Consider the following 13,398-nt stretch of genomic DNA (forward strand, 5'->3'; position numbering starts at 1 on the left):
AAGCACTCTACCAGTGTATATATAAGCTGTATTGAGTTATACTCTATCATGATGAACCAGCTAGTTATGGCTAAAGTAGTCATTTTACCAAGTACAAGGACGAGTGCTTCTCGACTCTATCTCAGATTAAGATTCAGCGTCTTTAAACTTAGGTATTATGTATCTTAGATCGTCCTTGATCCTGTCTTATTTTGTGCTTATCGTTCTGAGCAATCTTCAAGTATGAAAAAGATATCATACCGCCGGAACTCTTAATCTCTAATCCATTGAATTCTAAGGTTTTCATCAGATTCCACTAGCGTGGCATATGCGGCATTTTTAAGAATGAAAGGAATGAATATATAAGTAAATGGCCTATCGCAGACTGTGAACTTAGTGTAACACCCAAGTTCAAATCAAATCAAGGAGTATGTACGAAAAAGAAAATGCCTCATTCAAATCTAGGATATAACCCTCTTCACGGCATAAGAGAAAATTAACACAAGCTCAAGGACAAAAAAGAAAGGTAAAACGTGGAAACAATCATAGCGCACGAATAGAAGCGAGACTTTCGCATGGTTAATGATTGAACTTTCCACCACACACGTAGAGTAGTCCCACACTAACCATTTGTGAATCCCACATATTTTACATAGATCACATCAGTTACACTCGTCCTGGTTATGGTCGTTGTCTGAGTCGTTGTACTCAATCGCGGCAGTGCAGTAAGTGTCACCCAATGAGTGATGGTACTTGAAACTGTTTTTGCAGCAGGTACCGTGGCGATATCCGTCACAGTCACAGTGACAGTCTCTGTACCTCCTGCCACTACATTTGGGGCATCATTAGCTATTTGAGGCGTTCTGGATGCGGGCTCGCTGCTAATAATAGTTACCAACGCTGTTGTTGTTTGGGTCATTGTAATTGTTCTGGTGTCTGCTGGTTTATCTGATCCAATGTTGCTCACCGGAGGAGCTGCCGTATTTATTGCAGTAATCGCTATAGTTCCAGTAAAGATAGTACTGGTTATCCAAACACCAGGGACGGTGACTGTTACAGTGACAACCACCGATGTTGACGGAGTCACAGTTTCCTGTATAAATCTGTGATTAGTCTTGGAATGCTGGAAGAGCGAGAGGGGACAAGAAGCTTACACTAACAGTGACAACCACACTTCGACCCGTCAACGGTACGAGATGTCTTATGACTGGTGCTGTACCAGTCACAGTGAATTCAGTCGAAGTGGCAATATTCTTCGGTATGATAGAACTGTTCGCCTCATCTGCAAGCAGAGACCTTTTCATCGGAACCCCAACAGTCCTGGTGCTTATAATATCTTCTTGCCATGACGTCGTAAAACTTGTTCGCGATAGTGTTATAATTGTTGGAGGTCCTGTCACTAAGGTTGTTCGAAAAATGGTGATCATTGACGTTTTCACTAGACTGGAAGCATCTTGAGTGGTATCAGTGATCGTAGATCGCTGAGTCGCAGTCTGGGTTACAGTGAAAGCAGTCCCAGGGGCTTCTTGCCCTGGGGTTACTGCTTCTTCTATTCTTGTTGCTGTTGCTTTTGTCGTCCTTGCTTCCGTAACTGTAATTGTATGAGTGGATGAAATATATTCTGCAGCATTTAGCGGGTTAGAAGCCACTGAAACCACGTTCATGGTTATAGTCCTCATTGCGTATCGGGTGTACGTCATGTAGAATGTTACACTTTGATAAATAGTGCTGGTATAAGTGATAGTTTCAGGTACGGTTGTCGTGACGTAGGCATATTGGCGTTTAATGTTCTGGCTCTCAGTAGAACTTGCACTTGTTGCGACAGATGCATAGTTGTCAACATCGAACGGAAATGCAGTCACCAAGGACTGAAAAGCAGCGAGATAGGTGACGAACTTGCGAACTACAAGATGTACTCTCATTATTCGTGGCTATAACTCTCCGTTGGAAAAGCTCGACCCGCAACATTCGTTGACTAAGGATGTAGAACATAAACATCAACTGTATTTCTGACGCCAGTCACATCGTTTCATCTATGACAAAGATCATGGCAGGCATCCCGGTCAGATCCTTTGAGATATCACAAGTATAGTAATCACAAACAACCCAGAATAGATCCGGTCTCCGGGTCGACAAAGGATTGACAAGCCACAGTGCCTACTACCAGGTAGCGAACTAGATTTCAGAGGTATGACTGGGAGGGAGAAGAATTTGACAGGGCAGTAGCGAGTCCCTTGGATTACCAAACCGATGGTTTTTATTGCTCGCTTCCCTGCTTTCGCCATGATGTGTGCTGCCACAGATATACTTCGTCTTGTATCCTCTAACTGGAAGAATAATCATCTGGCAACTTTAACAAACAATGTGGACGCCATCTATATTCCCTAGGTTATTATTACTATTCTCAGATTTGTTTAGTACACAATTCGCGTCCAACAGCCTAGAGGTTCTTTGCCCAGGCGATTAGTTAACTTAGTTACGTGTCCTTTTAGGTCTGTGCTGCGTTATAACATCTATATCCTCAATGGGCTCCTAGGAAGCTCTCATTTCAAGTCCACATGCAGATTGATAGTAATCTCATTCCTAGTTCATAAATACTCGAAATCCGACCTTTTGTTTGTCGTTCCGTCTAGACTCAGAAGTAGCGGACGCACTAGGTTCGCAAACACTGTTTGAATAGTATTTGCAAGCCACAGCGGGAATTAATGTAGGCCTAGACTGAACTTTCGACGAATAAAATACAGAAAAAGCCCGTCTATAGGTTCTGCAAGTTATTAACTTCTGTCCACAAACGGATAAATGAGACATAGTTCCACGCCGTAGCCCTAAGTGATGGAGAATGGATATTGACCTTTGATGTATAAAAGGAATAACCCTTTTCATTAATCAAGCAATTTTTGCTTCTCTTCGAGAGAAAGCCAAATAATTACAGAATCCGATCAGGCATCATCCTCATAGATTTACTCGAACATCTCTTAATCCCATCCATCTAAATGACTTCCTTGAAAGTTCTCATTTGCGGTGGCGGCTGTGCTGGACCAGCTTTGGCCTATTGGTTATCACTATCTGGTCATCAGGTTGTTGTTGTCGAGCGTTTCCCAGCTATCAGGGCTACCGGTGCCCAAATTGATATTCGCGCGCAAGGAATCGAAGTTATCAAGCAAATGGGCTTGCTTGATACAATTCGTACGAAGCTCGTTCACGAGCCTAGTGTTTCTCTAGTTGACTCTGCAGGCAAGGCAAATGCAACCATCATGGCGAATACTTCCGGCAAGGGTGCGCAGTCTTTGACATCTGAGTACGAGATTATGCGCGGGGATTTGGTGCGCATTCTTTACGACGCTACAAAAGGCAAAGTGAATTACATCTTTGGCAGAACGGTTGACTGCTTCGAGCAGGATGAACAACAAGTTGTTGCCTATTTCTCGGATGGTTCTTCTAATTCATTTGATCTGCTGGTGGGAGCAGACGGTCAGGGGTCGCGCATCTGAAAAGCTATCTTACCTCGCGATAGCCCCAATCCTTACAAACGACTTGGTATACAGCTAGCATATTCTTTTATTCAACGTACAGAGGACGACAGTAACTTCCACGAGATGTTCCTGAGCCCTGGTGGTCGACTAGTTGCGCGCAGAAGTCACAGTCCGTCAGATACCCAAGTCTACTTTATCCTCAAAGACAATTCCGAGAATTTCATGAGTCTCTCCAAAGTTACCATCGAACAGCAAAGAGAGTTTTGGGCTAGCCGATTTGCCGATGCTGGATGGCAAACTCCTCGTTTTCTGCAGGGTATAGAAGCCACTAATAACTTTTATTGTCAGGAAGCAGTGCAAGTCTGCATTGACTCGTGGCATAAAGGACGTGTCGTTCTCCTTAGTGATGCTGCGTACTGTTCATCCCCATTTAGCGCTATGGGGACTACCGGAAGTTTTGTAGGTGCTTATGTTTTGGCAGGGGAGATCAACCGCCACAGGGGTGATCTAGCCCAGGCTCTGATTAACTATGAGCAAAGATTGAGACCATTCGTGAACGAAATGCAAAAGATACATCCTAGCTTCATACGCCTCATGTTGCCTGACACCCAATTGGGAATTTCCGTTATCCACTTTGTCTTAGGATTAATTTGTTTTCTTCGCATTCCGGGATTTCTATCAAGGTTCACCACTGAAGACCAAGGTGGTTGGAAGTTGCCAGACTACCCTAAGATCTACCAGACAATTCAGTGATGATGGCTTGGGGTCCCAAGTCGAATGTGTTTTCATGAAAGCAGCATATCGATCTCCACTCTCTTAGATTCTTTCATTTGTTCTCGCATGAGCTACTAGATTTATGAATCCTCGACCAGAGATACAAGCATGGCTAGGAGATATGTTCTTCATGAGATAACTATTATTTTGATATTTCCGATACATTGCGTGTACAATAACAGAATATTTCTCAAGTTGCTTTTCAATTTACTTCGTAATCGGCCTTTGAAAGTCATAAACTGCTTTCTTCGACAGACAGGAAATACCAGATGGCCAAGACAACAAGCAAGCATTTAAATCCAAACTCCAATACTTAAATTTTACTAGTGACTGGGACGTTTATCGGGGGGTCCACGGAATATGGGATCTTCAGTTCCTTTGCAGTTATCAAGACAGCCTTCTCGCCCACAGCAAGAGCTGTGGCATACGTATTCGCCGAAACGTTGAAGGGGCAAATAGACAAATCTTGCAGGCACAAAGTCAGTATTTGTAGTTGGACAAGAAAACACCAAGTCTACACTCTTGATAGCTTACCGACAATCTTTAATCCACTAACGCCGTGGACGTTGAGACTACTGTCAACAACGCCACCATCTTCCCTGGGCTTCATCGCACACGTACCCAAGCTATGCCAAGTTGTATGAACTCTCTCCCTGATAAATTTTCGAATAACCTCGTCATCTTCCGCCGAGTAGTCTATATGAATTAGTTGTTCTCGTGACCGAGAAGCCTCGTCAACAACCTCGTAGCTTGCTTTTGAGCCTTCGGGAAAAGTTGGGTGTCCCTCTTTGAGTGGACCTTGATAGTAGGACATTCTGCGAACTATCTCTCTTTGCAACTTGTACCCCCAGACCAGTTTCTCCAAGTCTATGGGATTAGAGAGGAAGCCACAGTTAAACTCAGGCACGTCCACTGTTGAAGGCCCAGTAATATGAATTGAGCCCCGCGAGTACGGGTATGGAGTATATGGACCACATGAAAAATATTGCCCGACATCAATGCATGAGTGATCACCAACGTACCCCGCAATCGTAGCAATTAACATCAATGGTTTCTCTGCCTGGGTTTTGAAATCTGCCTCCCAGGCTCTCTGCAACGTAGGATGAAGGGACTTGGGATCAACAGGACGGAGCTTCCCGACACAGTCCAGCCCATTCCAGCCTATCATGTTGCGCCCTGGAGTTTCTTTCTTCTGTTTCAGAGCTTCCTCCAATGTTAAGCGTCCACTGACTACGCCGTCGATCGTTTCAGAAATTCCCGCACTCGACTTATACGGGTAAAAGATCACATTATGATCCTGATAATTGTTACCCACGCCTGGCAGATCAGATACTACGTGAATACCCAGTTTAGATAGCAGCTGTTTATCGCCGACCCCAGACCTTTCCAGAATTTGGGGGGATCCCAACGCACCACTAGCAAGGACGACGAGTTTGCGTGCTTTTACGGTAGATATGTCCGCGCCGTTCATGCTGTATTCCACAGCATTGGCTCTCTTGTTGCCATCGAATAATATTCTAGTTACGCTGACATCGGTTGCAACTTGAAGCTTCGAAATCCCCTGGTCGATCAGGGGAAATAAGAGACAGTGAGGCACATCTTGTCTTAAGCCAGTGTTAGGATCTATCCACATATTGAACTTCTATACACCCAGGGCGCCCATAGCTAATTAGCATACAACTTATTAAAGTAACAGAAGAAGAAATTGTCACTCACACCAACTGCATTTGCAGTATGGAAACTTTGAACATCGGCTGTTGTCGATATGCCAACATCAGAGCAAGCCTTGAAGAAGTCTTGTTGAAAAGAAGGCTGGGCGTTGGTTCCTGCGGACACGCAGAATTCGCCATCGTAACCGTGCACGCTCGTGTCAATATCTGGATCGGTGTCATGAAATCGCTCATACTACCCACGTTGTTAGGGTGTCTCTCGAGTTAGGGTCGAGTCATGGGACAGGGTATATGAAATTACTTTCTTGAACATGGGGATCATGTCTTTGCCAGTCCAACCCGTAACATTCCATGCATCGAAATCAATTGCCTGCGGTCTCGAGTAGACCATGAAATTGATTGAGCTCCCACCACCCAGACACCTGCCGGTTGGAACTATTGATTCTCTGCCTGCTAGAGCCTCCGACGGCTTGGACTTATAAAAGGACGCTCGGGGCGAATCGGGGGCAATGTTCATTAGGTAGAATGCAGGGTTGACTACTAGAGGGTCGTCTCTGGTGTTTGGTCCATGCTCTAGAACTACAATGGAAAGCGTGGGATCAGCTTTGGCGAGACGCGAAGCGACTAGTATTCCGGTCGTGCCTCCTGTAGAGTTTGCATTAAATCATTAACTTTTTGCATCGTAGATAACAATATAGCGATTGGCCCACAAGGCGAGAGCCGTTGCATACCCCCTGCAATCACCACGTCAACCTCATCTGGAATTGAATGATTTTTTGACATGTTCGTAACATGTGAGACGAAGAATGGCCATACAAGGCCAGTTTGTAAAACTATGAAGTATGTAAGAGCCTGTAGGGATTCGATATCCTATTGCGGGCAAAGGAAAACAGGAAATTCAATAACGAAACTGCAGGAACATAGCACGGATCGGTCTACACAGGACATTTTATATACGTAGAAGCCATCAGCCACTGGTATACCCAAGCACCTATGCACCCAGGGATCTAGGTGATATCTACCTTGGTTAGTAAATGTAGGCCCAGCCCCGTATAGATTCAATGGTCGCTTCCCCACCGTCTCACTCGGCTTTTCAACGGACGCGCCCATCATTTCACGAGCTCGAACACAGCCTATCACATTATTGTGATTCCCCACTGTTCTTGCGCAGCTGTCATTTAGGGTTCCAGATGATAAAATTTTAGACAGCCCAGTGGCTAGATTGAGGAATTGGTGGGTTGCAATGCAGATATGGGACACTACCTACATAGTACGTGTGCGGTGACTCGCCAAACTACAGATTATTATACCAACTACATATCTAGGAATACCATGGAAATGAGGTGTTCATATAACTTTCTGTGAGCCTCAAACAAGTTCTCGGCCGGTTTTCAAAATAAATGCGTTGCAATAACGACTGGAATAAAAAAAGAAAAAGACCAGGATGCACATGTGACCTGTCACTTGATATCTATGTACTGAATGCATAGAGGCGCTCTAAGGCAATTTAATCATCCAATCGCTATTGCTGTACTTTTTTTCGGTTTTAGCGGTGACGAAACAAGAAGTGATTGAATTCTTGTCTATGCGTACTAAGACGGTCTAGAACATGCCTGGCCTACGTCGAATGCAGCCTAGAAGATGTCGGTCAGTATTCGTTCTATTATACTAACATTGTAGATAGATACTTGTGGACTTTGGCACATTCATAGATGGCTTTCTGTCTCCGATCATGTGAAGTCCTTGCTTTTCGCTTGTTACAAATATATCCTAGTTATCCACCCAGTCACTGAAGTTCATGTCTAAGATACATCAATCTCTTGGTTAAGAGGCTTTATTTGGTTCAACGGTGTGAGTTGCTTTCATGCCGCTGTTATCAGTTCCTGGATTACTCTGAGGCTCACTTAATTTCTCTTGAGTCTCTTGCGGGGCATGTCTATGGACGACTATCCACGTCGGTATTATACATAAACCTAGACGGACGTTAGCATGGTTGCCTGATGGTTTTGATGAAAGTATTCAGAAAGCACTAACCTAGCAAGATGGTGTTCACTGCCATCGGTACCCGACCACCATACCAATTTCTTGAGTTGAGACCACAAGGAACAGCTTCATCGAAACTTTCCTGGCCCCTAAGGATGCCGGTCAATCTAGTGAGTTCTGCAATGTTGTCTGTCAGAGAACCAACGAAGTAATGCAGCCAATTCTCCACTGTCTGTTGCGCGAATGACCACAGGAACAATGCAAAAGCACGTTTCACAAATTCCGGGCTTGAGTAATCCAGCATCGGAGGACTCGTTGTGTATTCTCCTTGAATTATCCATGCATAGATCCATGTGACAATGTGTACAAGAATCACATAGTACCACCCATAGGTAACACGCTTTTTGGGGTCAATTGATTTCCAGTCAAGCCAATGAGTGATCATTTGAGAGGCGACAATTGTAACCACGTCGCTAACGAATGCAATCAGTGCTCGAGCTCGCACTCCAAAATAGTAAGTCTCGAAGTTGCTAGAGTATTCGTTGAAGTACGCAGCCCAGAATCGTAGCTCACGCTTCCTGCTCTTGCGGTTTTGATGTTGAAAGCCAGTACGATTGCATCCCCAATAAGCGGACCCAAGGTCCTCCACCAAACCTAGATATTGAGTTATCGCGCTCTTTTCGAAGGCTCAGAATATCCAATGGCAACAGCAGAAATCCCACACGCAGCGGAGCCCAGCAATACAAACCATACATTTCATTGGTAATCAGGCCTATTGGCTATCAGGTTCTAGGGTTGAGAAAGGATGACGGTTCAGTTATCTACTTCCGAAGACACCTTGATCATATCAAAAGCTGGATAATTAATCGAAGTCAACATGCAATTATTTAAAAAAAACGCCGAAAAACAGGTGGCCGTGATGGACAGTTGTGTCGAGATGCCGGACTTGTACTAAATCATGGTAAATACAATTCTTTTTCTATCAGTGTATATACCCAGGAATCAAAGGAGTGTGTTCCACAGGGTTTGGGTAGTGGACTAACATATGAGGTAAAACTCCTAACAAAAGCAAGGAGGTGTATCATATGTAGGCTAAGCCCATCACTAGCAAGAATAGAGACATCAAGCAAATGCCAAGGTAGTACGTAGTTTTTTGCATTTTGGATGAAAACAACTTATGTATGAATCATAGCATCGCGTCCCCATGGGGTACGACGCACGGGTCCGTGGTCCAGCCACGTCCCGATGAGCGAAGCTTGGGTGCCACAATTGCCGGAAAGGGAAATCATGGAAATTATGGGGCCTTTTTACGATTTCCAGGGTTGCGCTCCGGCCACACCATGGATCGATGTGGATATAACCACCCGCTATAATTCTCATTTCTCTAGTGATCCTTTCTTGTAACCACGTGTAAATGCCGATATCTTGCTTCCTAATGTAGCCTATCAGACCAAGCCAAGACACCCTTTATACAATATGGTCACTTCTCATCTGTGTTTTTGAAAAGGGTCGCTTTAGTATTCTAAACCAAACAGTAACGGATTAGGTACTATGAATGGGTTTTTATGTATAAGCCTTCCGAGCTTACGCCTTAGGCTGAATTAGTATCTTTACGTGCGCTGCCTTGTTGTTAATCAACTCCAAGTAACCCTTCTCAATTGCCTTGCTGATTGGCACCACAGACGTGACTACCTCCTCAGCTGGAATTTTCCTTCTTTCAGGGTATCAATGACTGCGACATAGTCATCAGCCGCGTAGCATATACCACCCTACGGCTTCTTTTCTGTCAAAAGCAGACGGTTGAGATAGCTGCCGCAAGGGCTTCTCATGGATGGCAATATCAAAAATTGCGCCATCAATTCTTGTTGCAGCCTGGTAGCATCAAGGGCTACGTCCACTCCCTGACCAGATGTCAGGTCATGTACCAGTTGTGTTACCGGATCTTTTGGTCGAGTCCCGCCCATATGCGTAATTTGCGCGAGCGGGTTGACAACATGATCTGCTCCGAATTTATGTGCTTGTTTATCTCGCTCATGACAACAAGGCTGCTTACTATAGCCAGCATTAGAATTGTTTCAAACCAATAGGCCCAGCACCGAGTATGACTGCCTTTTGCCCTTTTTCAAACCCGCTTAAGCGGATCGAATGCCATGCTACTGCGAGCGGCTCGACTAGTGCACCGCCTTTTAACGATACCGTCTCCGGCAAAGCAACACAGCTGACTGCTTTTATAACAATCATTTGAGCAAAGCCGCCTCCGGGTGCGCTGGGTCCATAAGTCGCCCACTTTTGGCAAAGATTCCGCTTGCTTGCCTTGCATGCAAAATAAGGCGCCTCGTTATAATGTCGGTCATCTAGGGGTGGAATGGCGGCAACTTTCTGGCCAGGAATGAGATCTTGAACGTCATCGCCAACCTCGGTCACTGTACCAGAGAACTCGTATCCCATAGTGATGGGAAGTTGAGCGCCAGTGTACGAATGCGGCTCTCCTGCTTTGGGGGGCGGATGGGGGGAGAAGAATGGGTCCTCCGAGATATTCGTGAATGTTCGAGCCGCAAATACCGCCGTAACCAATTTTCAGACGGACTTCATCGGATTTTCACAAAGAATTAAGGAAAACACGTGAGTATGCTGTAGCTTTTGGACAAGTTTACTATCTGCAGAGGAAGACAATCCTACAATGCCGGTAGATAATTTTTTTTATTGCCAACTGTTTCGGGCCATAATACAGGAGAGACTGTACCAAGTTCGAGGCTGATGCAGATACTGTGATATCCATCTTGATTGCTAACGACGCTGGTCTGGCGGTTGTGGCGGTCGCAATGATAGATTGATGGACTGATGGGAAGAGAGAAGATCACTTCACAGAAGCAGCAAATGTTCAGATCAAGTCCCTGAAACTGGTGAGGCATCACCATCAGACCTCGGGCATCAGGCATTGGATATGATGAACCTATGAAATGGCCAAGTGATGCTACGTATGCAGTTGCCGACTACATGGCGTCGCGCGGGGCAAGCATGCGGAGAGACCCCGGCATTCAGGATCATCTGACACACTGTTTTAGCCTGATGAAATGCTGCAGCTCTCACTGTAGATGCGTATTTCAGTCGTGGCTTTTTGTGCAAGTCAAGGTGAGAGAGGCGGTCTGGCTGTCATGTCTTTGTGAGGAAAGACGCATGGCGCTGGGGAGCATAATCTAACAAGACTGTTTGTTTCAAGTCACATAGTAAGCAGCCAAGCAAGGCTCTGCATGTAATGTTTATTGTCTGCTACCACAAACAGATATTCATCGCTATTAGGGTATGCCCTAGAGGCTAGAACGTGCAATTGCCAATAAAGGACTAGCGCCACCATCGAGGCGGTGAGATTCGAGAATTTTTATTTGCCGCCGGAAAGCCCCACTCATGGTACTTTTGAACATGATTTTTTGGTGGGGGAGCGAGGGGAGCGAGGGGCAAAAGTTGGAACGTATTCGCTTATATAATCAGCCGATTGTCGATCAAGCTCGATGGCCATTTTGCCACTGACGACACCTTAAATATTCACTCCCCCCATCCTCCCTCCACTCGTCATCATTGTCATTGTCATTGGAGTTATCATTCATTTGATTCAACTGGCAATGGCGCCTCTCAAGCTCGACAGCAAAACCCTCTCGCAAATCTCGACCTCAGGTAAAGGACAGATCAAGGTCCCAACCTACCAGCGCGATGGCGCTGTCAAGGAAGGAATCGTTCATGTTGGTGTTGGCGGCTTTCATCGCGCCCATTTGGCCGTCTATGTCGACCAATTGATGCAGAATCACGGCGTTACCGACTACGCAATTTGTGGTGTTGGCTTGCAGCCATTCGACGCAACCATGCGTGACGTCTTGGGCTCGCAGGACAGTCTCTACACCGTGATTGAACGTTCAGCCAGTGGAAGCGTTGCCCATGTTGTTGGCAGCATTAACTCCTACCTCTTTGCACCGGATGATCGCGAGGCTGTGGTTGCCAAGATGGCTCACCCAGATACGCATATTGTCTCGCTCACCATCACCGAAAGCGGTTACTACTACAACGAGAACACACACGAGTTGCAAAGCGAACATCCCGACATTCAGTTCGACCTCGACTCCGCCAACGAAAAGGCACCCCGCACCACTTTCGGCTTCCTCTACGCCGCCCTGGTACGACGCCACAAACAAGGCCTAAAGCCTTTCACCGTCATGTCGTGCGACAACATGCAGAAGAACGGCTCTATCACACGTCACATGCTCGAGTCGTTTGCGCGCCTAAAGAACCCCGAGATTGCAAAGTGGATTGCTGAGCAAGGCGCGTTCCCTAATGCCATGGTCGACCGTATCACACCTCAGACATCAGCCACCGACAAAATAGCACTCTCAGAGAACTTTGGCATTGAGGACCAATGGCCAGTCGTCACGGAGCCTTTCATGCAGTGGGTTATCGAGGACAAATTCTCTGACGGCCGCCCGCCATTTGAGAAGGTCGGTGTCCAGGTTGTTAAGAATGTCCACGACGTCGAGCAGTTCGAGAAGCATAAACTGCGTCTTCTTAACGGTAGCCACTCAGCTATAGGCTATCCAGGTCAACTAGCAGGCTTCAAATACGTCCATGAGGTTATGGAAAACCCGTTATTCCGCAAGTTCGTGTGGCAGATGATGCAGGAGGAGGTGAAGCCACTCTTGCCTGATATTCCAGGTGTCAATATTGATGAGTACTGCAACACGCTTATCAACCGTTTCTCCAACCCCACAATAATGGATCAGCTGCCTCGCATCTGCCTCAACGCTTCTGGCAAGATTCCTCAATTTATCATGCCGTCGATTGCCGAGGCGATTTGGGTTACTGGCCCGTTCCGGCGCTTGTGCTTCGTCGCAGCTGCTTGGTTCCACTACATCAACGGCGTCGACGACAGCGGTAAGGCGTTCAACGTTGATGATCCCATGCGTGAGGAGCTTCAAGCCAAGGCTCGCGCAGGAGGGACTAACCCGGCCGAGCTACTCAGCATTAAGAATTTGTTTGGTGACGACTTGCGTAACGACAAGAGATTCGTCAATGAGCTCACTATCGCTATGGAGGACATTGCCCGGGACGGCATTTTGAAGACACTTCCTAAGTACATTGACTAATCGTTGCGATGAGGGGCTTTTTTTCATTTTGGAAAAAAGGGTATGCCAATCTTCTCGAGCGTCGTCTTATTTTTTGGTTTTTGCTTGGGTCATAAAGGAGTGGTTTTACAGGAAGACATATCATAGAGTTGGATATAATAGACAAAATTCGCCAAGCACGCCTCCCCTGGATGTCAAGCCTGGGAGATCTTAGAAAAGGCTCAGTACATACGAGTTTCTGGTACAATATAATATTAGCGTCACACAATCGTCTTCTAGAAACGTGGGTCTATTCTTGGGGAAGCCAACTCATCTCTGCATTTTCCCTAAGGATATAATTGGGCATTTTATGTTAAAATGATGCTCCAAAATCAAAATATCCAGTATTCATCCACTTCACATAATTCAATG

General features: G+C 45.8%; 5 protein-coding genes across 5 annotated transcripts; 2 read left to right on the forward strand and 3 right to left on the reverse strand.

Moving 5' to 3' along the window:
• Nucleotides 1–601: 601 nt before the first annotated feature.
• Nucleotides 602–1,901, reverse strand: UA08_05054 (hypothetical protein; the record flags this gene model as incomplete). Its single annotated transcript, XM_020267805.1, has 2 exons — nucleotides 602–1,072; nucleotides 1,134–1,901. The coding sequence occupies 2 exons, from the start codon at nucleotides 1,899–1,901 to the stop codon at nucleotides 602–604; spliced, it is 1,239 nt and encodes a 412-aa protein (XP_020119493.1).
• Nucleotides 1,902–2,972: 1,071 nt separating this feature from the next.
• On the forward strand, nucleotides 2,973–4,205 carry UA08_05055 (hypothetical protein; the record flags this gene model as incomplete). Its single annotated transcript, XM_020267806.1, has 2 exons — nucleotides 2,973–3,437; nucleotides 3,525–4,205. 2 exons carry the CDS (start codon nucleotides 2,973–2,975, stop codon nucleotides 4,203–4,205), a joined length of 1,146 nt encoding a protein of 381 aa, XP_020119703.1.
• Nucleotides 4,206–4,539: 334 nt separating this feature from the next.
• On the reverse strand, nucleotides 4,540–6,679 carry UA08_05056 (hypothetical protein; the record flags this gene model as incomplete). The annotated part of the gene is made up of 5 exons (XM_020267808.1): nucleotides 4,540–4,691; nucleotides 4,761–5,868; nucleotides 5,943–6,131; nucleotides 6,198–6,541; nucleotides 6,628–6,679. The coding sequence occupies 5 exons, from the start codon at nucleotides 6,677–6,679 to the stop codon at nucleotides 4,540–4,542; spliced, it is 1,845 nt and encodes a 614-aa protein (XP_020119702.1).
• Nucleotides 6,680–7,720: 1,041 nt separating this feature from the next.
• On the reverse strand, nucleotides 7,721–8,634 carry UA08_05057 (hypothetical protein; the record flags this gene model as incomplete). The annotated part of the gene is made up of 3 exons (XM_020267809.1): nucleotides 7,721–7,869; nucleotides 7,931–8,533; nucleotides 8,628–8,634. 3 exons carry the CDS (start codon nucleotides 8,632–8,634, stop codon nucleotides 7,721–7,723), a joined length of 759 nt encoding a protein of 252 aa, XP_020119544.1.
• A 2,865-nt stretch (nucleotides 8,635–11,499) lies between these two features.
• UA08_05058 (Mannitol 2-dehydrogenase) lies at nucleotides 11,500–13,008 on the forward strand (the record flags this gene model as incomplete). The annotated part of the gene is made up of 1 exon (XM_020267810.1): nucleotides 11,500–13,008. One exon carries the CDS (start codon nucleotides 11,500–11,502, stop codon nucleotides 13,006–13,008), a length of 1,509 nt encoding a protein of 502 aa, XP_020119543.1.
• Nucleotides 13,009–13,398: the final 390 nt, after the last annotated feature.

Source organism: Talaromyces atroroseus, assembly GCF_001907595.1.
Source record: "Talaromyces atroroseus strain IBT 11181 chromosome Unknown scaffold_6, whole genome shotgun sequence".
Taxonomy (NCBI): Eukaryota; Fungi; Ascomycota; class Eurotiomycetes; order Eurotiales; family Trichocomaceae; genus Talaromyces; species Talaromyces atroroseus.